This window comes from Eurosta solidaginis, chromosome 3 (assembly GCF_040869045.1).
Source record: "Eurosta solidaginis isolate ZX-2024a chromosome 3, ASM4086904v1, whole genome shotgun sequence".
Lineage (NCBI taxonomy): Eukaryota > Metazoa > Arthropoda > Insecta > Diptera > Tephritidae > Eurosta > Eurosta solidaginis.
Window position 1 is genome coordinate 280,339,048 of NC_090321.1, and position 25,480 is coordinate 280,364,527.

The 25,480-nt window shown below is 34.1% G+C and overlaps 2 protein-coding genes across 11 annotated transcripts in view; one reads left to right on the forward strand and one right to left on the reverse strand.

Moving 5' to 3' along the window:
• Window positions 1-25,480, reverse strand: part of Liprin-gamma (liprin protein kazrin) — a 512,121-nt gene that overhangs the window by 155,916 nt on the left and 330,725 nt on the right. For all 7 annotated transcript variants that reach the window (XM_067776680.1, XM_067776681.1, XM_067776678.1 and 4 more), the window contains one exon: window positions 24,476-24,560. The gene's annotated coding sequence lies outside the window, so the exon portion shown is untranslated. The remainder of the gene's footprint in view (window positions 1-24,475; window positions 24,561-25,480) is intronic.
• LOC137247205 (regucalcin-like) lies at window positions 1,985-11,632 on the forward strand. 4 transcript variants are annotated; one of them, XM_067778310.1, is made up of 4 exons: window positions 1,985-2,046; window positions 9,785-10,373; window positions 10,437-10,557; window positions 11,303-11,632. In XM_067778310.1, exons 2-4 carry the CDS (start codon window positions 9,785-9,787, stop codon window positions 11,493-11,495), a joined length of 903 nt encoding a protein of 300 aa, XP_067634411.1. In that variant the 5' UTR covers window positions 1,985-2,046; the 3' UTR covers window positions 11,496-11,632. The 4 variants fall into 4 exon arrangements, with proteins under 4 accessions (XP_067634411.1, XP_067634410.1, XP_067634412.1 ...); XM_067778309.1 differs by lacking the exon at window positions 1,985-2,046 and adding an exon at window positions 2,112-2,174; XM_067778311.1 differs by lacking the exon at window positions 1,985-2,046 and adding an exon at window positions 2,123-2,263.

The following is a 25,480-nucleotide window of genomic DNA, read 5'->3' on the forward strand; positions in this document are numbered from 1 at the left end:
CCAATTACCATGTTTCATCCCTTTTTTCGTATTTGGTATAGAATTATGACATTTTTTTTCATTTTTCGTAATTTTCGATATCGAAAAAGTGGGCTGGTCATAGTCGGATTTCGGCCATTTTTTATACCAATACAAAGTGAGTTCAGGTAAGTACGCGAACTGAGTTTAGTAAAGATATATCAATTTTTGCTCAAGTTATCGTGTTAGCGTCTAAGCGGAAGGCCGACTGTGTATAAAAACTGGGCGTGGCTTCAACCGATTTCGCCCTTTTTCACAGAAATAAGTTATCGTCCTGTAATCTAAGCCCATACCAAATTTCACAAGAATTGGTAAATTTTTGTTCGACTTATGGCATTAAAAGTATCGTAGACAAATTAAATGAAAAAGGGCGGAGCAACGCCCATTTTGAAATGTCCTTTTAGTTTTGTATTTTGTTGCACCGTGTCATTACTGGAGTAGAATTTTGACATAATTTGCTAATATATTGTAAAGATATAAAATTTTTTGTTAAAATTGTACTTAAAAAAATTTATTTTTTAAAAGTGGGCGTGGTCGTTCTCCGATTTTCATAATTTCTATTAAGCACACATATAGTAATAGGAGTAACGTTCCTGCCAAATTTCATCATGATATCTTCAACGGCTGCCAAATTACAGCTTGCAAAAGTTTTAAATTACCTTCTTTTAAAAGTGGGCGGTGCCAAGCCCATTGTATAAAACTTTACTAATTTTCTATTCTGCGTCATAAGTTCAACTCACCTACCAAGTTTCATCGCTTTATCCGTCTTTGGTAATGAATTATGGCACTTTTTCGGTTTTTCGAAATTTTAGATATCGAAAAAGTGGGAGTGGTTATAATCCGATATCGTTCATTTTAAATAGCGATCTGGGATAAGTGCTCAGGAACCTACATACCGAATTTCATCAAGATACCTCAAAATTTACTCAAGTTATCGTGTTAACGGTCGGACGGACGGACGGACGGACATGGCTGAATCAATTTTTTTTCGATCCTGATGATTTTGATATATGGAAGTCTATATCTATCTCGATTCCTTTATACCTGTACAGTGTACAACCAACCGTTATCCAATCAAAGTCAATATATTCTGTGAGCTCTGCTCAACTGAGTATAAAAAAAGAAAACTCGCAGGCTCGAAAATTATTTTTTGGGTATGCGTAGTGGAACTTTTTTTCCTGAGCCCAAATCCTATCGAAAATTTGATGGCGCGATATCGGTTAATAAATCGACCCACCCTAGTAGTCACGCATTCTACCATTTTCGTTCCTTACATTTGATAATAATCAAAAAACCGTTTTGATAAGTTTTATAAATAAATACATACATACATGGATTTGATCTCAATAACTGTATTTTATTTCTGAAAGCGGTAGTTTCGGGCCACTGTGAAAAACTACCACCTAGAATTACAATGGAAATAAAAAATTTTAAATTTTCTGTTGACAACGTCATTAAAGCCATTCATCACGATTCAATTACCAAATATGACAACTACTAAGTACCTATTCGTAGCTCTCCTCTCTGTTTTGATATCGATTTTTTACTACATTTAGTGGTTATTTTCGTCTCACGAGAGCAACAACAAACAAATTTTCTGTGATTTCCAACGAAAATTTGTTTTCCGGCTGGGGTTTGCGCATTGTGAGAATTTATTTTTTGCAACCCTCGTACCAGTATGTTCTCTAAAGTTAATTTGAGAGCATATGGGAGCATTTTGCTTGTTAGTTTGCATGGCGGAACGATACAAGGTGGCAGCATGGGACAGCTGATTATACACTTTTTTTATTTGATTTGATACATCAACTTCCGACGCAGTAAGATTTTGACATTTGTCCATCGAATTTACAAAAACAAAGTACATGGAATTTTTATTTATGTTTGTATGTATGTCACCATGCTGCCACCTTGTATCGTTCCGCCATGTTAGTTTGCTATATATATTGAATGCTAAGAGAATACTCTCCAGTCATTTATAGTTCATGAAAGCGTATAATACGTTTGCAGTGTTAGAGAACTTCCGGCAAGGTATGAATTTTTTAATGTGAAAACATACATACAAAATTGTGTAGATTAATAACAGTGATGTCAACACATATGCTCATTTAATGTATTGTACAAATAAAAGTCCATTGAAAGTTAAAAATTTAAAATCGGTAATTAAAAACAAACAACTGGAATACAAATTCTTTTCGTAGTTACCTATTTACCTTTTTTATGCGTTGCATGGGTAAATGGCAAGAACGTAAGCAGTTCAATAATGCATGGAATAAAATATACTATAAAAGTCATAATTTAATAAATAATTGTGCGGTAGGTATATACTTTGAGTTGGTACAATCCCTGCGTTCCAACGGACAGTGATCCAGCTCCCAATAAATACTTAACATCCATATGTTCCATGTTAATTTTTTTGCTTGAGCTGGATCATTGGAACGCGAGGAATTTGTTGCTTTTAACCCTAATGCTGTAACTGAGGCGTGCTCAGAACGCTATTAATATTCGGAACGAACTTTTTGTTTTATTAGTACTGAAAATCATAAACGACATAAGTTAATCTAGTACTTGTCTTTATGTACATGCCAGTGGCGGATTTACGCGCAGGGGGAGCGGTTTCGGGTTCAAACACCCGAAGCTTTAAACACATACAGCATTAAGAAACTAACTTTTCCTATAACTATTTCCCAACAATCGCCAAGGTTTTTTGAAAAACTCTTCTAGTACTTCGTTTACAGAAAGTGGTATATCAATATGGATATTCAATGAAGCGATTTCATTCAAACGTTCTTGACTGATTGTACTCCGCAAGTGTGATTTTAACTTTTTGAGGGCAGAAAATGTGCGTTCTGGTTTTGTTGTCGAAACTGGTAGAACGGCTAATATGCGCAATATCTTATTTACATGTTCGAAAGCACTTGGATTCACCATCTGAAAAAATAAGATCAATAAGAAATATAGCATACAAATTTGGTATGTAATCATCAAAATTATAACCACCTCAAGTGCAGCAAACACGTTTTTAAAATTCTGACAAACAACAACTTTTACTTCCATTACAAACTCAGTTTTGGAACAATTCAGAACACTTTCATAAATTTCATTCAGTTTATTGCATTTTTCAGCGTTATATTCATTTTTGGGGAACAAAACAGGGAAATTTTGGAAAATTAATTGGTGTTTCATGTAACGGCCCTGGATATGAGTTATGAATGCATCAAGGAATGGAATATAGAATCGCATTCTATAATAATCTTCGACGCCCTCAGTATCAACGTTGCATCTATTTAATTGGTGTTTACTGATGCGTGGTTTCTTGTGTAGCGCAACTCTCTCAAGGGGTTGCCAGCGCAATATATAGATTCTGCAACCCAATTGTCAACCTCACCTACCCGTGGCGAATCTTGTTTCATTAACAGCCGAAGCTCTGGCGACCCTGAACTCCTGATAGATCTAGAGGGTGGGAGGGCGGTATGGCCTAGAAGGTTTCATGTGGTCATAACTAATCGTTTCCCGACACTCGGGCTGGTAACTTTATTGTGCTTGTTGCCGGAACGTACCGGATCTGCATCCGGCAAAGAACCATCAACATCGATAACACACCCCAAGTCCTTCGGGGAGTGTCCTTATCGCTACAACAACAACAGCAACGTTTGGAATTACACGCTAGAAATAGCAGCTTGAAACTGAGAAGCTTGTGCTGGAGTTTTGTCGTTTTTCCCTTCTGCTATCTCCTCAAAGGCTTCGAATATTGCTGGCTGAAGTTCAATGTAAGTGGATACAGCTTCATGACATTGGCCCCTCTTGTTGGGCAGATGCTTTGCAATTGTTTTCTTCGACTTTCTTTTTGTATAATCCAATTTTTTTTTTGGAGAACGTTTTGCATTTTTGGCCTTCGGCAGGCACCCTGCATCCGCCTACATTATGTTACAATTAAATATACGACATAAAATAATGAAATAAAAACCCCCTGGAAGTACAATCCTAGATCCGCCACTGGTACATGCCATCTATATTTTGACCAGTGTTGACATATCCTAAACCAATTTCGTGGTAGATTAAAAAAAAATGCCTTCTTCAAAAAGCGTGTTAGAATTGTTCAAAGAAGACCTTGTGTCAATCAACCTAATTATATTACTTGTACCCGGTAAATGTCTGTCGAGGTCGCTAAAATATCTTATCTAATTATAATAATAATTTCAGATAAATGAAGTAAAATTATGAAATTCGTATTGAAAAACATTCTAGTTAGAAAATTTCTGATATCAATATGTTAATAGATAGATGAGGTAGAAAGGGAAATTTGGTAGAAATGTGGTAAATCTACCACAATTCTGATAAAGTGCTTACACTGATTTCAACCCATATTCTTTTCCAATTTACTCAATTTGGAAAACTTTTCCGTTTGAAGCTTTGATTTCTTTGAAAATGCCAGAAGAACTTAAACCTGACATTTTTTAAACTACTATAGAGAGGTAACGCAGTAGCATAAATTTATCGAGTTTTTTCCAGCAGACCAAGCTTAGAAGCTGGTATCAAGATATCTAAGGTGCAGTCAGTTTCCGATGAACTCTCTGTAAACCACGCAGATCCAAAACAATATTTATTTTGCACATAAATATTTTCCTTTTGTATGAAATCTCTACCATTGAATAGAAATCATGTGATTTCGTGGTCTTTGAAATTTCAAGAGAATATATGAACGATGAACGAACGAAGAATTATTTGATAAATAATCGTTCATATCGCATTACATTTTATTGTAAACGGATGCAAATACAAATTTTAATTTTTGAAGATTTTATGATACCTCAAAATGACAGGCTTGTGAGATTGTGCTCACATATGTATATAGAACACTCCAATGAACCAAAACGGCCGGGATATCTTTCTTTTAATCCCATTTTTGTTATGAAGGTGCTTAGAAAAATATAACCTTATTTGCGTTTTCGCAGGAAAATCAAATGTTGCATTACATCTATTTACAATAAAACGTCCGATATATTTTCTTAAATACAAATTTGAAAACATAGAAGTTGCACAATCACAAGGAAGCATGGCTTTGGCTGAGTGTGTTCGTCAACAGTTCAATCATCGTATTGGTGCGGGTTCGAACCCCACTCGGAAGAAACGGCTTTGAAGAGATTTACAAGGAATATACGAAACAGCGGTCACCTTGTCCGTAATGATGTAACAATGTTTAACTTTTTCAAATTATTAAATAAATAAAAAACAAATTGCTTAAACAAATGTTTTTCATAAATTTAAAAAGCAATGAGGGCAATCTTCCCCAAAAATGGGCGCATATCGTGTGTAGAGATCCGTGACTCAAGTCCATTTTTAAAATTACATTAGCTCTTGAGTAGAGAATCCAGGTAAAAGCATATGTGAACTAGTGGGAATACTTACGATAATTGAATGTTACTTTCTTAAAGGGGTTAACTGATTTCCAACTTGTCATTCGAGTAAAAATGGCTTTCGATTTGTGATCGTGAAATACGATACGATGGTTAAAAAAATAAAAGCATGAACTTATAAACAGTCATAAAATTAAATATTATACCACAGATATGTATGGCATGAATGCTGCTTAAACGTTGGAAACAAGTGTAGTTTACCCCATTTTAATTATATTAGGCCGCAAAAAGGTTATATCTTTCTGTGCCTTCTGAGCAAACAACGGAACGAAACCATTGCAGGAAGTCTTGATTCAAAAATCGAGTTTTAATTTTGTATATCACTGGAGTGTAAACGTTTTCGCAAAATTTTATTTAGCATTTAAGACACATTGCGAGTCTCATTTCGATCACTGGTCGGAAAATATTTACATTTTCGAATTAAACACAATTAATACCACATGTTCAACAAAGCAGAAACGTATCTGAATATTTTTTTTGTTGATAAATATTTTATTTTACTCACGTTTGGCAGTAAAAATATTAACATTTGTCATCAGTGATTTTAAAAATTGCTCCTAAATCTGGCATTATATATTGATTGTAAGTTGCCATACTTGAAATATTGTAATGTTTGAACAACTATTGAAGATTTAACTTAGATCCTCTGCGGGTAGTGATTAAACTTTGTTTGGTAAAACGTCCAAGATTTTACGTTAATTCTTTTCAGAGGCTTAAATATCGAGCAAAGCTTTAGGCGGAAATACAAGAAATACAAGACGGTATACAAGAACTATACATTAAGCTGGTTTGATTTGCAGGGACGAAAGTTAACCCATATCGCGCCATCGATTTTTCGATAGTTTTTGGTCTCAGGAAAAAAAAGTTCCACTAAGCATACCCAAAAAAATAATTTTGGAGCCCGCAAAATTTGAGTTTTTTGACTTTTTTTCTTTGATCTTTAAGGTTTTTTTATGACCTACTTAAAAAATTTTCATTTGATTTTAAAATTTTCATGTACACCCTGTCCGACTCAAGATTGTCCGCTAAAAACTTTGGCGATAACAGTTGAAATAAAAATATTTTTTGGGTTTTGAGGAGTGTTTTGGTGAAAAAATTTATTTTTTCGCTATTTTTTTTAAGGGTTTCTTCAGAAACGTGCAAAAGTGTTGCCGATGAAAACGAATTTGTCTCATAGTTTCTATCGTTCTATCGTCTATAACGTTGGCATTAACAGCTTTAAAAAAATTTTGTTTTTTCTTTTCAAGGCTCCAAATCATTTTTTATGTATATGTTTCCGTTAGACCCACCAATAAGTATACCAAAATGATCAGGGGATGAGCTGAGTTGATTTAGTCATGTACGTCTGTCCGTTCGTCCGTACGCCTGTCCGTTTGTTTAAACGCAAACTAGTCCTCAATTTTTGAGGTATCTTGATGAAATTTGGTAAGCAGGCATATTTTGATGGGAGATTTGACATTTGTCGGAATCGACCGGATCGGACCAGTATACCATATACCTCTCATACAACCGATTGTTGAATAAGACGGCTTTCGCCATTTCTGCCTCATTTTAACAGCTATCAACATCAAATTTTACCACAAGCTTACGTATTGTTTTTTTTTTAAAAACTGCACTTACCACCGTCTTTAGCGCATGATTTCACTTGGGACTAAAAATCGATTTCTACAAAAATATGTCTCGCGCGATATAGGTTAATAAATCGACCCAGCTTACTATACATACATATGCACGCACATACTACTTGTTATGCTTTCATAATTTATCCAATTTAGATAATGCGTCATAAACAAAATAATATAAGCAAAAACATATCAACTCAATCTTGTTCTGCAGTATTTCGTTTCCTAATTAATCCCAAATATAAACCAGCTGACAAAGTTTTATTTAAATTGCGAGAGCATGACAGTATCATAAAGGCCGCGGCACAATGACATTGTTCATATAGATGGATTTGAGACAAGCTTATGCATTGCAATAACAGCGCCACAATCAACAAAATATTGCGTTTGTAAATATGAAGGAACTTCAGACTTGGCAATTGAAGTTTATTTCGGCTTGCCCATTCACATACAAAATTTCGCGAAGCATTGTTATAAACATTCTCCCTGTACAACAAAAATACTTGCTAACATATTTTGTGTCGTATTCGATTGTTATATTGCAGTTTTTAATTGCGAAAAATGTTACAAAAGTTACCAACCAGTGGGAAAAATAATTTCGCTTGCAAAGTGTGCCAACACCCTTAGCCAAAGCAAATGCCAAATTTTTCTTCTTATATTTGCCTACAACAAGATTTGGGAGTTGGCTACATTTCCATATCAGATGGCGCCAGTGTCGCTCAATCTACCGTTCTGCATAAAAATACGTGCAATCTTCTCATAATGCTTAAGCATGTGTTAAACTCATCTATATGAAAAACTGCTTATGTGTCGGGGCTTTAAGCGTCTATTGAGCTGAGTGTCAACACATTAAAGTTAAGAAAATAGATATTTAGGTATATGAATGTATATATGTCTGTATATGCATTAGGGTGTTCTATTTTCAGATACACTTTTTTTTCTTTGCTCGATATGAATTCTAGACGAGTATTACTATTAGATTTAAAACAACTAAAATAACGTTTTTTGTTTAGTAAAACAAGTTACGCTATCTTGTCACTTTCAAATACAGTATTTCCCAGCAGTAACATTATATCCTAAGCCCTATTATTAAACATTTTTAGTACTTTTTTTAGTGAGTAGATTTGTATATATATAAAGGTAGTTTTTGACACACCTATATAAGCTTCCCTTGTATGTTTGTATTTTTCATAGCAAAAAGTTGAAATCAATTTAACGTACTTATCAGGTTGTACTTATATCTATAAAGATAAAAAAGCAAAACTCAGCCAAACATTTGCGGGCTTTGCTATATAGGGTATTGTTAAAATGAAACACTCACATCTTTATTAGCATTAACTTACGCTATGTTTTTGTAACTGTTTTATATATGAACGTTCAATTCTGAATTTATGTTAAGATTTGTATAGTGCACGTAAATTTTAATACACATTTGTTCACCCGAGTTTGACAGAACCCCTATAGATATGCTGAACTTTTTAGTCACAATAAAAACCATAATTTTTGTTTTTGTGACGCACTCGAATATGTTATAAATGCCACCATACACCTACAAACATGCGTATTTATATATAAACTTATTGGCAACACATCAAATAAAAGGCAATACTCTCAAGTGACGGCTGATAACCCCTAAAAGAAATAAAACGAAATTATATTTGTAAAACAAAATGAAAAATTCGACCACAAAACTTACAGCTAACTCCCGGGCTAAGAAGAGAATTGCAGTATGAGTTTCATGGGAGATAATAAACATTCAGTGTTGCACAAACAAATTAAATTGCATTAATTATTAAATTAATTATGCCTGATTAAAAAAAATTTGAATTGCTCTTATCAATTTATTGTGAGTGCGTGCTTTTGAAAACGTATTGATAAGCCTTAAATTAGTTAAAGTGTTGCCTCACTCCAAAGTTGATTATTATATGCACTTACTCGCTAATATTTCCGGGTTTCAAAACACAAGAGGTACTGGTTAATAGCTACCATCATCTCAAATAACTGACTTTTTTACAGTCGTACGTTAGTTAGCCCTTCATCTGCATAACTGATAATAGTTTGGAAACATCAAGGATTTCAACTCACCCACATCTGGTTTTAGCAGCTCAAGAAGGGCCGGGTAGTGCTACGAAAACCTTCAGAGGCGCAGTGTCTTTATCCATTCGCATAATATGTCCTAATAACCAGCGTAAAACTAATATTGCCCATCATTAATTTGTCTAAGATGTACGCACTTTGGGTCAAGAGAAGGACCATAAATCTTCCATATAACTTTTCCTTCGATTTCCCCAAGCGTTATCTCATGCCATTGTGAGAGTTAGGGCAGCCATAATGTGAGAACTATATTGCGTGATCTTTATTCTTCGAGTTCAAATTAGCACTTGATGTGAAAAGTCACATTTGATGTTCTGATTGATAGTGGTTTCCCTTTACCGCTAGTTTATAAATCGACTGCTGAGTGGAATATCACCCTATCTTGGCCAAATATCAAAATTTATTGAATTTGAGCTTAATGTTTTTGGAACAAATTCAAACGTTTTCTGAGATAGGGCGTTTTCGAAACGGCAGCCGAGATAAGGTGATATTCCACTCAGCAGGCGAAATAAAAAAAAACATAATAATTTTATATCTATGACCAGTGGTATCCAAAGGCCAATGGTATCCTAAATAACCGCTTCAATTAAGTGTACCCATTTGTTGTATTTCTATTTATAGCTTTCTTTTTTTCAGATGTCCTATAAAATCGAACCACTGCCAAATGGTGATACCTTAATAGGCGAAGGTCCACATTGGGACATTGAAACACAAAGTCTATACTTCGTCGATATCGATGTAGCCAAATTACTACGTTATGACTACAAAGAGAATAAGACCTACCATGCCGTATTAGAAGGTGAAAAATTTGCTTCGTTCATCACACCAGTTGAAGGAGAAAAAGGCAAATTTGCTGTCGGCTGTGATCGTCGTGTAGTAATTGTTGCATGGGATGGTGTTTCACCTAAAGCCAAAGTTGAACGCGTAGCACACGAAGTGCAAAAAGGTGAAGAGTTTGCTTTGAATCGTTTGAATGATGGCAAAGCTGACGCACGTGGACGCCTTTTTGCTGGCACAATGTACAATGATCAAAAAGATCTCTTCTCAACACGTAAAGGTGAATTATATGTTTTCGAGAAAGGCAAGCCAGTAAAAACGCTTAAATCGAATATTGGCATTTCAAACGGTTTGACTTGGAATGAAAAAGCAAATAAATTCTATTTCATTGACTCTACCGATTACGATGTAAAGGAATTTGATTATGATTGTGAAACGTGCGTAACATGTAAGTTTAAAGCTCATTGTAGTATATTTTTTTATATTAATCCATTTGCTTTATATTCTGAAGGTAATCCAAAGGTGGTCTTCCAGCATTCTTCACATTTGCCTGATGGTATGACAATCGACGCTGATGGTAATATTTATGTTGCTACTTTCACGGGGCACACTGTCTACAAGATCGATCCGAGGTGAGTGAAATTTTGACGATGCAAAATATATTTTGGAGTAATATTAATTAAACTCGACCTTTCTGAAAGCTCTGATATAAAAGTGATCTGACAGAATATATTATTTATGTTTCCAACTAGCACTCGCTTTTAGAAAAAACTCTAACTTGTTGTTGCTGTTGTTGTAGCAGTGCTTCGCCCCATCCAATAGGTTCGACCACTCACAAACAGGGGTGGACAAGAGTGTGTTAGGGGCGTCGGTTCCACATTATGTATGTGGGGGTTGAAGTTTCCTCTTCCGAATGCTCGCCGAAATGTATATTCGGATCGAACGTCACACCCAGCATTTCTTCGTGTAAGACAGTTGGTAGTGGAGTACCAACGACGTGATTATAATGGTGACTACTTCTGCTGGAGAAGGAACCCTCTTGTGGTACCCCTGGATATCACCCTGTAGTACCCCTTGTTAAATTCTTCTCGGTTTATTTTGTTACGTTCCTGAATTACACCGATCCTTGTCAAGTCTTGCAGTAACCTGCCGTGGTTGACTTTATCAAAAGCTTTTGATAAGTCTTTTGCTACGTGTACTGTTCTGTGGTGGGGTATTTGATTCAAGCCTTGTCATCTTATGTAGAAATTGTTTTGTTATGCGCTTATGAAAAACCATTACACAATTATTCAGTCAGCTTCAAAATTTACATATGCAACAAAGCCGTGTACTCCGTTTAATTATTAAAATCATTATTTTTACATTTTTATCTTTCAGCACCGCCAAGGTTCTTCTGGAAATCAAATTTCCCTGCAAACAAATAACTTCCGTCGCGTTTGGTGGCCCTAATCTGGATATTTTATATGTGACTACATCTAAGTTGAACGATCAACCGCCACCGGCTGGTAGTACTTTCAAAGTGACTGGGCTGGGTGTAAAAGGTCTGCCGATGTCAAAAGTTCGCATTTAAGAATATGACTCAATACAAATAGTTCCTACCAGTTTTATATGTATCTATTGACTAAATATAAAGTCATTCCCAATTGTTAAATAAACATTTCTTGTAAATTGTTGGTACAGTTTTAATAAAAAGAGTAAGACTAAAAATTAATGAGCCGCTTTCTAGGTTGCTCAAGTAAATCTTTAAATAACAATATTTAATTAAAATTTCAGATACAAATGGCTTAAGCTCAACGAATGCAGAAAGAGATAGCGAGAAGATGTATTTGTGACCTATACGTATCTAATTTATCATGGTGCTTATGTTCCCTCAACCCTCTCTGAGGCGAAGCTAGATCAAGCAGTTACTTTGTAGAGTGTCCAGCTTTGTAACAACTTAGGAAAAACTGTTTTGGTTATGCTTTTTTATATTGGGCTCTTTAACCTCACTGCGTAGGTGCTGTTCGCCGGTCATAATGAGACATCCCGTTGCAGTAATGATTGCTGAATTTCGACAGGCCTGCAGCCTTTCAAGTATGTGTTTTTAAGACCACGTGGTCAACCTGGTGACGCGTAGCACATGAGGGGCAGGCCGGTTGCGTTGTACGTGGTTAACAACGTTTCTTTATTTTTTCCCCAAGTACTGCTGGCTAGTTCCTCATGGAACTAGGGGTGAGGGGCTGGATGACCTAGACAGTTCAATGTTGTCATATTAAATGGTTGCCGAGATGGTCGGGCTTGGACTTTAATATTACTTGTTACAACACCAAAAGCAAAAAATGTCTGCTTTATATCACATTGAAGAACATATCTAGCGTATTGCACTAAAGTTTAACGAACTGTGATGACTTTATCAGGGCGGCCTCAGACCTGTCAAATCTATTCTAACATATTTTGAAGAAACGCAACCATACATATTTTGACGTATGGCTCGGAATGATTGACGAAAGAAGGCACCTTGATGTATTCGAGCGCAAAGTTCCTGATGTTGCACAATGATTGGGGTCAAAGTTAACAGTGAGTAGTTGAGCATACTAGAATATTCAAAGTAGGTTGTAATCCTTGTCCGATCACAAAAAAGTCCATGATAATTAAAAAAAAAAATCCGTATTTTGCATCCTTTCTAAACTCTATTTTCTGCAAAACAGAACTTCTGGCAGACTTCTCTCTCTTGCTAATATATTAGTTCTCTCAATGCCATATTTTCAATTACAAATCATAGTTTACGAATACACTGAAAAAAGTGCAAAAATGAGCTGTGCTCCATTTCATAATAAAGCTTTGTTTATTGAAATCCGGAAATATTTTATTTATATTGCTTACAACGTTTTTCGTGCCGACCTTTCAGCATTAGTCCAACTTGTAAGTAGTAAATGTTAGTATATCTAGCATGAATCTAAAAATCATTAAAGATAGTACTTTATCGTCCACCGCAAAAGAGAGACTTTTTTAGCCGAAAACCATTACCAGAAGCACGCACTTAATGACAACTTTAAAATTCTGTAACTATAAATATGTTTCAAGAAACACACCCCAACTTTATTGAGCTTATGGGTAATCAGTTTAAGTTGAATCAAATTAACTGAACTCTAAACTACCTAACATACTTTTAAGTGCGTTGACCAACTTTTTGTGTATAATCAGCCACTTGATGTACTGGATTAATAAGCTCCAATGTAGAGCATTTAAATGTCATCACAATGACTCTTGAGTTTTTCAAACTTCTGCTAACAACTTTATCATAATAAATTGGCAATCGCGAATTTCCTTCTCCCCTAATATGGCATAACTTTATACTCTCTAAATGGCTTATAAATAGCTCGCTATTTGACCTGGCAGCCGAAATACTTTCAATGTCACAATTGTCACGTTCGCGCCTTTATCGATATTCAGTTAATTAAAAGTTTGACTTACCGTGGCAATTTCAAAGATATGATTGACAAAGAAAGTTTATGCTAAAGTTACTAGGTAACTAGGAAAAGTGAAAGGCGAGCACACAATTTGAAGTTAAAAGATGAATGAGAAGAGTATTGAAAAAAATATAGTTTACATTTTTTATATTTTTATATTTATATATATTCACCTCTTAACCTCAATCTCTTGTTGTCGTTGTTTTAATGATAAAGACAATCCCCGACGGGTTTGAGGAGTGTTGTCGGTGTTGGTGGTCCTTTGCCGGATAAAGATGCGTAAAGGCAAAATACCGAGAAATTGGTAACAATTTTATGTAACTACATACGTTGAACATTATTTTTCTGAGCATTACTTCGGAATATGGTTAAAAGTCCAGAAAATTTGAAGGAAAGGTCTCGCTTCGCTATTGACTGATATTCTCGTAAATGCATAGATTAAGATAACGATCATTCAGGAAACAATATGGATCGGTCAACACAACAAAAGGAAGAAAGCGCATAACTTTGCAACTGTGCTCGCTCACCTGGGTCGATTTGTATGTACGAAAGCTAACTGATACCGCGCCATAGATTTTTGGATAGGATTTGGGCTCAGGAAAAAAAGTTCCACTACGCATACCCAAAAAAATAATTTTTTAGCCTGCGAAAAAAAAATGCCGAAAGGGTCAATTTTTCGACCAAAAGACTCCCCAAAACCCAAAAATTATTTTGTTTTCAAAAAATTGTTGTAAAAACATTGGTGATTTCATAAAAATGTCCTTTTCAGTCATCGGGTTTTTTAATGGCACCACTCCAGGAACAAAATCACATAAACTTTTAAAATTGTTTAATTTTAAAAAAATTCTTCGTTATAATTTTTAAATTTGAGCTTGCTGTTGATACTGCAAAGGCTTTACAAATTTCAGCCCCTAAGGTCCATTTTTAACTATATTGAGAGCTGAACCAAGTCTGGGAATATTTTGTTTGAGCTGAGGGATGCCTCTACACAGCCATCCCAAAGAAGGACACGAGCAAACTGAAATGTTTCTTAGGAAAATTTGTGGTCTCTCAAATGACGCGGCATGTATCAAAGGAGGTTCAATGACAAGTTGTATGATCTTCATGCTGGTCCTCGAATAAAAATCGAAGGTTCCGCTAGCTAAGTCAACGCCACGGTAGTCCTTAACTGGCCCCATGAGTTTTGACTAATCAACGCATCGCCTGGAGAATTACTCCACCTAAATAGTCCAGCAGAGATTTGGAAACAATCTCCGATAGCCGATTATATAAGCCTGTGACTCTGAATTTTCGTGCAGTAGTATCGAGTGAAACTGATGGAAAAAATTTGGTGAAATTGGTATCAGTTGCGTCCACCTGACATCCCTTCTTAAAAGCTGATATAAAATATTCAGAAAATGCTGCAATATTGGCAACTGTTGGAACGATCCCGGAAAAACCCCATTTTTGTTTGAAATAATTATTTCCTTAACTGAGAGGATTACTTTGTCTTTCACAATTTTCTCGCAAAGCTTTGAAATGATAGTAAATTTATAGATTGGCCGGTAATTTCGAAAGTAATTTTTTGTTATCTATTTGGGAATAGGACCTATTGAATCCTCCTTTCCCTTGTCAACTAAGATCCTTCAGGCAATTCATAAAGGCTTAGCAAGAGTTAAATTACATTGAGGATATCGAACAAAGTGTGTGTTGGTGTTGTTGCAGTAAAAACTTTAGGTTGCAGTTTCATTAATAAAGTTGAATTTAAAAAAATTTACTGTGTTAGATAAGCTATTTGAGAAAACATTATCGATAGTAATACAGCTGGGAATATTCGAGCCCTCTTTTCAGGACGGAATGTAGTCCCAAAAGGCTTTGAGGTTTGCCGAGAGACGACGAGAAATATATAGTTTTTGTAAAGTGTTTTATCAATTAACGAAATGAAAATGAAAACAATATCATTATTGGCGATTTCAATATTAACATGAATGTAAGGTCAACTTACTCAAACCAGCTAAACCAAACTTTCACATCATTGTCAATCAGACAGTTAATCAATTTTAATACAAGAATAAAGGAATCATCACAAACCAAAATAGGCCTTCTCTATAGCAATAGCGGTAATATCGAAATACAAAACTTAGAGAATCAGAGAATATCAGGTCACGAAACAATTTGTATCAAACTGCCTGTACAAAAAAAAACTACAAACTGAGAGTGTATGATAACCGCTTATGCTGGGACAACTATACGGGGGAAAATTTATTAAATCACCTTAGGAATTATAATCTGGCCGAACTTACAAACTGTGACATCGATGAGAGAGTCATAGTCATAAATACAATTTTGGAAGACGTAATGGATACGATAATATTTGAAAAGCAAGTTCAAATCAAACTAATGAATAAGTGGTACGATCGTGAACTTACAGAACAAGCAAAAATATGAACTTTACAAGTTGGCAAAAATATCAAACTCATGGGAAAATTACAGTGATATAAAACGACACTACAAAAGAGTAATCAAGCTTAAAAAGAAGATATACATGGAGAATAAAATCACAATCAACAGTAACAACCAACGACTGATGTAGAAATGTCTAAAAGATGCTGTAAATATGAACAAAAAGAATTCTCAAATAAAACAAGTTTTTATAAACAACACTTATGTTGAGGAAGATTATGAAATTGCAAGGCAATTAAATCAGTTTTTTGTTGAAAGTATAAGAATAATAAGTGGTAGTATTGAAAACATTATGCCAGTTGAAGCTGAGGTAGACATAAATAGAAATTTATTTGAACTTAAAAAAGTAAATGTGGATCAATTCTTGCGTACAGCTGCAACATTACAAAATAAATATGGTGGAAAAAAATTATTAACAGAAGGTATCGTCAAAGATAGTATGGTATACTTAGGATACTATTATACTAGCATAATTAATGAAAGCTTTATTAGTGGTGTTTTTCCAGCATGCTGGAAAACGTCGACAATTATACCAATTGAAAAAGTTAAAGGAACATTAAAACCAGAAGAAATACGTCCAATAAATGCGTTATCTGGCGATGAAAAAAAATGAGAGAAAATTGTAAAAGAACAGCTGCTAGAATATGTAAATAAATATGAAATTATTATTAGCGAGCAATCAGGGTTTAGATCAAAACACTCCTGTGAAACCGCAATGAACATGGTGATAGCAGAGTGGAAAGAAGGAATGTCTTGCAAACTAGTAACAGTCTCAGCTTTTCTGGACCTTAAAAGAGCTTTTTAAACTATTGATAGAGATATGACGTTCAGGTAATTATATAACATCGGCGTCCGAAATACAGCTTTAAAGTGGTTCAAGAGCTACCTTACTGGAAGAAAACAGAAAACTTTAATTAGGAACGTGACATCTCCTGAAATAGAAGTTGAACTAGGTTTACCACAGGGATCATTACTAGCCGCGATTCTGTTCATAATATACATAAATGGTATTAAAACTTGTTTGAGTCACTGTAAAATAAGACTATTTGCAGATGATGCATTGTTGACGATAAGCTGTCCATCCATAACTGAAGCCATATCAAAAATAAAAGCGGATATAGACTCGGTATATAAATGGCTATGTCAGAACAAGCTCAAAATTAATATTGAGAAAACAAAGTAGATGGTTATGAGTAAAATACACTCTGGAGTTGACAATGTAACCCTAAAAATAGCAAATATCCCATTAGAAAGAATAAACCAAATAAAAGACTTAGGAGTTATAGTAGACGAAAGATTAAAGTTTGATGAGCATCTTAAATATGTAGAGGGGAAAGTTTCAAAGAAGATAGGTTTTATGATACGGACGTGCAAGCACGTAAGCCGATACTATAAAGCAATGTTTTATAAGTCTATAGTTGTACCTCATTTTATAAATTGCCCAACGATTCTATTTACAGTAGCTGATTCAAGCATAACTAAGTTGCAGAAAAAACAAAATACGGTGATGCGCTTTATTATAAAGAAACGTTTTGATACTCCCATACAAGAGCTACTAAACAGTTTGAACTGGCTTAGTGTAAAACAGCTTGTGTTATATTATACTTTGAAATTCATACACAATATGAAATTAGGAAACCTACCAAATTATCTAAATGATCGTGTTAAATACAACAACGATGTCCATAACTATAACATAAGAAACAAAAATAATTTCAACTTGCCAATTGTAAAATCCAAATTTGATAAAAAGAGTATATATTTTGAGGGATTAAGAGAATACAATGGACTACCTAGGGACTTGAAAGATTGTAAAAATGTGAAAGAGTTCAAGAGGCTATTGTACGAATATTGTAAAGGAGTACGTATTAGGTAAAAAAGAAATACATTTTATAAATCAAAATCAATTATGCAAAATCCAAAGATTGTAATAATAAATAAATAAATATAAACGAGCTCTAGGCCAAATATTTGCATATTCTTAATAAAACACAATACGTGAATTTTTGATATACAATTTTATTATTTAATTTGTCGATATTTCGACTTCAGTCTGAAGTCATCATCAGGACTAGATACGAAAAGAACAAACATTCATATTAAAATCATAAAAATACACATTTGTAACAAAAATATAAGTTTACGAACAGTGCAAATCAAATAACAATAAAATGTAAATAATACAAAGCCGTTATCATAAACAAAAAAATTAACATAAGCAGAAAGTTGCTAAATATCAAGTGATATCACCTGCAGCTTGCAGGTGAACTCTTTGATAAACAGTGGAGGATGCTCTAATATTCGTTTTATGCCCGGAAATCCTCGTTTTTAGTTTCGATTTCGTAGTCCCCACATATACTTTGTCGCATATGTGGGACCCGTCACCATTACATAGAATTTTATATATCAAGTCAGATTTCTCATATTTAACTATTCTTCTCTTGGTATTACTGAAAATTTGTCGCATCGTATTATTGTAGGTTAAGGCTAAATTACATTTCTCTTTGTCATAAATATTTGAATATTTTATTCTGTTAGACAGGCCTGACACATACATATGTAGTCGATTTATATATTTTATTGTTTTCGGCATTTTTCCTCGTAGTGGGTTTCTTATAATAATCTCTTATAAAGTTTTTTATTTTCCGTCTGGGAAATTCATTATTTTCTAGAATATTTGTTATTATTTTCCTTATGATAAACTTCATCGCTGATCGAGAGAACTCTGTTGATAAAATTTCTGGCCGTATTGACTATTGTAGATTTGTCATGTTTAGAATTAAAGTTAATTAATTTACCTGACGCGGTAGGTTTTTTATACCAAGCAAAATATAATTGGTTATTCTTTTTTATAACAAGATTATCGAGAAACGGTAGTTTTCCATCCTTCTCCACCTCAAATATAAATTTTATACTCCTGTTGTATCCATTTAGAATATTTAGCAATTCTTCCACTGTATCAGTTTTCACAATTGCGAAAAGGTCATCGATATATAAATCGACTACATATGTGCTGCAGGCTGCAGCTGATATCACTTGAGCGGCGCTCACTACTCATTAGCTAACTTTCTGCTTATGTTAATTTTTTTTGTTTATGATAACGCTTTGTATTATTTACATTTTATTGTTATTTGACTTGCACTGTTCGTAAACTTATATTTTTGTTACAAATGTGTATTTTTATGATTTTAATATGAATGTTTGTTCTTTTCGTATCTAGTCCTGATGATGCCTTCAGACTGAAATCGAAATATCGACAAATTAAATAATAAAATTTTATATCAAAAATTCACGTATTGTGTTTTATTAAGAATATGCAAATATTTGGCCTAGAACTCGTTTATATTTTAAAAGTTATAATTCAAAGGCCGTAAACAACAAAACTAATAAATAAATAAATAAATAACCTCGTTGAATTTGATATCAAATAAGTAGGTAAAAGCCAAGGCAAGCCAAATTACTCTAATTAATATTCTTATACCATCTAATGCGCACTACCCGAAACAGAGTTCAACAAACAACAAACCGTCTCTATCCGCCTTATTATCTGCCTCGCTGGATAACAAAAAATAATTTGTATTTATATTTGAACATATATACACACTTACATAACGGTATATACCTGCAATCACCGTTTAGAAAGGATAAACCGAAATGAGCAAAGCAGTAAAGGTAAGGTAAGGTTGATGAAAAAAACTACCAGAACAATACTGCAACTGGCATTATTACGACAAAAGGCCACCGAAAAGGTATTAAAAACTTAAAAGCTATACAAAAAATGCTACATAAATTTGTTGCGCTTACGCCATACAGGAAGGTTTAAAGGAATGCAGTTGCATGCCATGGTCTGTCTGCTGGTTTGCTGCTCGTACTTTACATAGTCAGTGAGCAGGTGTGTCCTGCTTAGTTGCAGCACATAAAATGGAAATAGCAAAGGAATTAAAAGAGATTAAAGCAGGAAGAGCAAAGTTTGTTGCAAGTGATTAAGTTGGTGTATGTGTGGCCGTTTGTTGAACTTATGGCAGCGGCGCTATGGCATGCCATGAAGAATGGTAAATATAAAAATTGCTATAAAACTGTGATTTTTAAATAAATTGCACAAACTCATATACAAACATGTGTATGTATGTATTTATTAACGGGTACATGAACGCACAAAAAAAAAAAAAAAGATAAGTTTTCACACGTTGGCCTTATGGGTAAATTTGAACGCACAAATACATATAAGAAGAAATTTGTGTGCATGTAAATTGATTAATTTATTTTCATATCTTCCATTTTCCTTTTTTGCGTTTTTTGTGGAAAAGAAAATATTGCATATTTACTCACACACATGCACACATACATTTAAATCTTCATTGAATCCTGAACTGTAGATTGATGCATTTGACCTTTTGGCCGACGAATAAATTCATATTGCGCAAGTCGAATGTGAGTGAGAAACAAATATAAAAAATAGGAAAATTTTTAATCGGTGTTTTGTATCAAGAAGTGCATGTCGTTAGCTTGAATGACAACAAATTTAAAATATTTAAAGAGAAAAAAAAATTATTTTTAAATGCAGATTTTCCTCTTTAAAAACGGCATAGCTCAATTTTTATTGTTACAATATTTTCCGGTTTTTTCTTTGTATTTGTGAAGGAAACTCTCAATTTAATACTTATATATTTTTATTTATTTACCTCTAACTGAAAATTAAGTCTAAATTCTCAGAGAAAACAAAGCAAAAAAGGTTTAAAAATCTAAAAATAGAAAATAGACGACACTTCTGTGTTTGAAAATCTAAAAATAAAAAAATTTTCTGGGAAAAGTGCTGCTAGTAATATAATTTTTTTTTTAACATTTAAACAACAAAGTTAAGGCAAACCATTACGCAATAAAATCAGGCAGGTGAAGCTATTATTAGAAAATGAGGTCGCATTTGACAATTTTCGCCCTCATAGTCGTGTTGCTTCTTGACTTATCTGCAGCATTGAATTTTTCAGTACCATAGAAATAACTAAATTAACACCTTTCTGAAATACGAAGTAACGTGCAGGAAAACAACGCTTGTGATATATATTTTCTTTTGTGGGAGGATTTATTTCCTTTTTCTGAGTGGAACTGGAAAAGTTTTAGTCAACGCAACTGAAAAGCGGGATCTTCAGATTATCCCATTGCACACTACTAAGGAATATGAAAGAGACTTTTGACCTCAATTAAATAATTGACGAAATGGAACAGTGCCTTGAAATTGGGGATGAGTACCTAGGTGGCTTGGAAAACGAAAACTAGGGAATGGTTGTACATTGTCCAAATACCCAACATCTATATATGTAAAAGAAGTGTTGAAAGGTAGGAGCAGAATATTGTGGTTGGCGAAAAAATATAATGCCGCAGAGGTTTTACAGCAGCTATGCTTCAAAAAATCAGAGCTTGAAGAAATTAATTGATGGCAAAAAAGAAATATGCGGCTTATTAAAACTTTATTTTAAACAGCTCGGGCTGACGTTTAGACAAACATGAAACAGCCGTATTAGCAAACCCTATCGGTATGGTCCACACTTTCTTTGTCTATCTCCCCTGGCTAACCCTTTTCATCCTCTTTTATTTCTCTCCACTCTGCATTTTCTAGTTTACATTAATCGGACCATTCAACTTCAACGTCCCTTTAATTCTTCCGAAAATCTTCCCGTTTTTGCTCTTACTCTTCCTGCTCTTGTTCTAAGTCTACCTATCACTTTTACTTTTAATGTTATCCTTATATTATTATTACTTTTCTTGTAAACCATTTTTTACTACTTTCTATCAAACCATTATCCTTATTATTATTTTTACTCTCACTCTCCCTATTACTTTTGCCCTCTGTACTTTTCCCACTTCCCTCCTATTTTACCTACTTTTCTTCCTATTTTCTCATCCTTTTTTCCCTTCCTACTACTTTTAAATCCAAGGCCAGATTATGAGGGCCGCGAAATTTTTGTTGTTGTTCTACTGAGATCACCTGCCTGGTTTTATTGCGTCATGATGCAAACAAATTTCAAGAAGGTTAACAGAATGAATGCTTCCACTTCAAAACTTAACAAAATGTGAAGCAACTTCTTACTTTGGATAAATTTGGCATTTGGTGTATTTTATTTGCCCATATCCGCTGTATTTGTTTATCAAAATCAAAACGAAGTGAAAAATGGACGTCGAAAAGCATTTCTCTTACACGTTAGATCTATGAGAGCAAAGTGACGAAAACGTCTTTGAAAGGGCACTAAGAAAGTTGCCAGGTACCCAGTTCTACTGCGAAAAAACGACATTGATATAAAGGTTTAGCAGAAAGGTCTGATTAGGCAAGCTATTTGTAAATGTGAGCATAAGTCCACGCCGTTCTCTACGATGAAAACCATAAATAAGTGTCTTCAAAAACCTCTTCTGTCATTATCACGTCACTATAATGCTTAATCTATATTTTTGACGGACTTGGCTTCAGAGCATCACTCTTGTGTCACCCAAAAGTTGTTCCAATATAACAATGTACATTATGTTAGGAAAAACTTGAATCCACTCAAACAGCCAATTAAGCGATATTGGGCTCAGATGAAAGCAAAACGTTTGAGAATAGTGAAACCAACAAAACCCGTTGCAGAAGAAAAAGAATGCGGCGAACAGTGTCGCTAAACGTGGATACATCAGTTGTACAAAACTTGGTGCCGGGACTTTTCAGAAAAGTTCAGTCACACAGTCAGTAACGAATATAATGATAAAATTTCTTTTCCTGTCAGTGCTTCCCTGCCAAGAAAAATAAAATCAGAAATGAGGAAGCTGTTAGCACTTTAATAGCATTTTTCAATATGCTGAAATTTTTGTACCAGTGCTTATAAGGTTATTTGATAAGTTTTCTTATACAGTTATACTAGCTACTTTTTTACTCAAGCCGGTATAATATACATTCTTGACCAAATTTGGTTTCGTTACAAACGTTGCGCAAAACATTTTCAGATATACATATGTGAGTAAAATTTCTTAACCGTGTGAAACTCACCGACTCTATAGAGTTCTGCTCTACCAACGTCTCCTCTGACTGGTGAAGTACGTTTAAATCTCTTTTTAACCTTACTGAGAATATCAGGCAATATTCCACACCTAACGAAACGGAATAATACATACAATAATATAAATATAGTTTAAAACAAGTAAGGATATCTAAGTTCGGGTGAAACCGAACATTACATACCCAGCTGTACACTTGAAATGCTGTTGTTGTTTGTTTTGTGTGCTTAATAGTGTTACAAGGTTGCGCAATAATACATATACATATGGTTCTATTCTGAACAAATTTTTCTTCGAGTTACGGCTCCCGAAACATAAAAAATTGCATAGTCATAAAAGGGGCGGTGTCACGGCCATTTTTTAAAATTTGAACTTTTTCCTATTTATTGTTATAAATCCACTTGGGAAATGAAATACCACTGGTATAAAGTTCCTTCCTTCCATTGATATAAAGACCCTTTTAAAAATCTTTTATATAAAAGATAGGTTAAATGATTTTTGATTTATTATTAATAATATTTGTAAAATTGATTTTATCACAAGAGGGCGGTGCCACACCCATTTTAAACATTTTTTTTTTTAAATTTTTATCAAGAGTCTCAATATCAGTCCACGCGTCAAATTTCAACATTATAGGTGTATTATTTACTAAATAATCAGGTTTTTTGTGTTTTCCAAAATGTTATATATGTATATAACAAGTGGGCGTGGTTATCATCTGATTTCGCTCATTTTCAATACCAATCTATTATGGGCCCAAATAAGCTCGTGTACTAAGTTTGGTGAAGATATCTCAATATTTACTGAAGTTATCGTGTTAACGGACGGATAGACGGACATGGCTCAATCAAATTTTTTTTCGATACTGATGATTTTCTTATATGGAAGTCTATATCTATCTCGATTCCTTTATACCTGTGCACCCACCCGTTATCCAATTAAAGTTATAATACCCTGTGTACAAGTACAGCTGGGTATAAAAACTAAAAACTACGTAAATATGGTGCCGTTTTTGTATCTTCAATCCACTTAGATGTTTGATGTTGATAGCACCGTAGCACAGAGGTTCGTACCTCTGCCATTAGGTACAACTCGTTTTGTAGCAAGTTGTTTAGCCACTTCCGCAAGTCTTCAATAATTCCCGCTAGATTGGTCTAACTCTACTTTGCGCGCCTAGCCTAGAGACTTACAAACAAGCATACATACAAGTGAAGCTAATATAAGCGTATTAAAAAGAAATTGCCATTTTTTTTGTATTATTAAGCGAGACCAATAACAGTTTAAACTGTTAAGCGCCAATTAAGTAAATTTATATATGAACATAAGTTAGAAGCATACGTGAAAATTCTTCTTCTTAGTATTGACGAGGCCCGAGCATTTCGAAAATTTTGTTATGGGAGCATAAACATTTCGCTTATGTTTCCAAAAAATTATATACGAAATACAATAAACGAAACTTTAATAAGACGGCCTTTATATAACAATAACCAAAAACATTAGCAAATTTTTTAAATTTACAACTAGTTTCGGAATAAACATTTTTATTAATAATGTAAGTTGTTTTAAAAGAGCCATGCGCTATGAGATTGGTAATATCCGGTAATAACCGGTAGTAGTACGGCTTAGAAACTCTCCTTACCTCTTATGCTATATCCCTCGTTAGGATTTGAATGTATTGTTTGAAAACAAATGAATTTTAATGCAATGATCTCTTAAGATATTACCTGAAAAAAAAAAAACAATATTTGTTAATTTTGTAATTTAAATATTAAGTCTAAAACAATTTTAACTTGGATAACTTAAATAGCTAATTTGTTTGAAAAATGGTCAAATGTATGGATTTCCCAAATATTTTGTTATTAAAAAAAACTTCACAATTTGAAAAAAAAAAAAAAAAAATTGGGAACTGAAAGTGGGAACTATCATTTCTTCAATTGGTCATAACTTCTGAACGGGAAAAGGGAAAGATACGGCAACAGGGATCAAACATGGATAGGAACAGGGATAGTCAAAAGTAAAACGCTTTTTTTGCAGAAGGTACAATATGAAAATGCATACCGGACAGCCAAGTGAAGCAGGTATTCGATATTTGGTACAAAGATTCCATATATGAGGAAATTGAAGTGAAAAAATTGGGAGGGGAAGCATATATGAGGAAATTGAGGTGAAAGAGAATGGGAGAGGAAGCTGTAGTGGGAGTGGGACAAAATGGAGGTGGGAATGGGAATGGGAAGTTTAGTTGGAGTAGGAGTGGATGTGTGAGTAGGAATGAGAGTGGAAGCGGTATTTGGAATGGGAGTGGGACTCGGAACTGGTTGAAATGGGATTAAGTCAAATGGAATAAGAGATGGTCAAGAATGATAAGGAAAATGCAAGATAGATCAGAAGAGAATGGAATAGATAGTGAATAGAGCCTCAATATATAAAAAAAAATGTAGGAAAACCTATTTTCGGGCAGAATAAAGTCCGAAGGGTACTCTAGTAATCTATAAGAACAAAAAGATTTGAATATTTTTTTAAATATTAAATATATTGAAATAAATATTTTAAGTGAAACCCGAAAACTCAGTTATAGACCGTATAGAAAAGTTCGGACTAATATATAGAGCGAGCGACTCCCGGCCGCGGGATTTACCAATTTAGG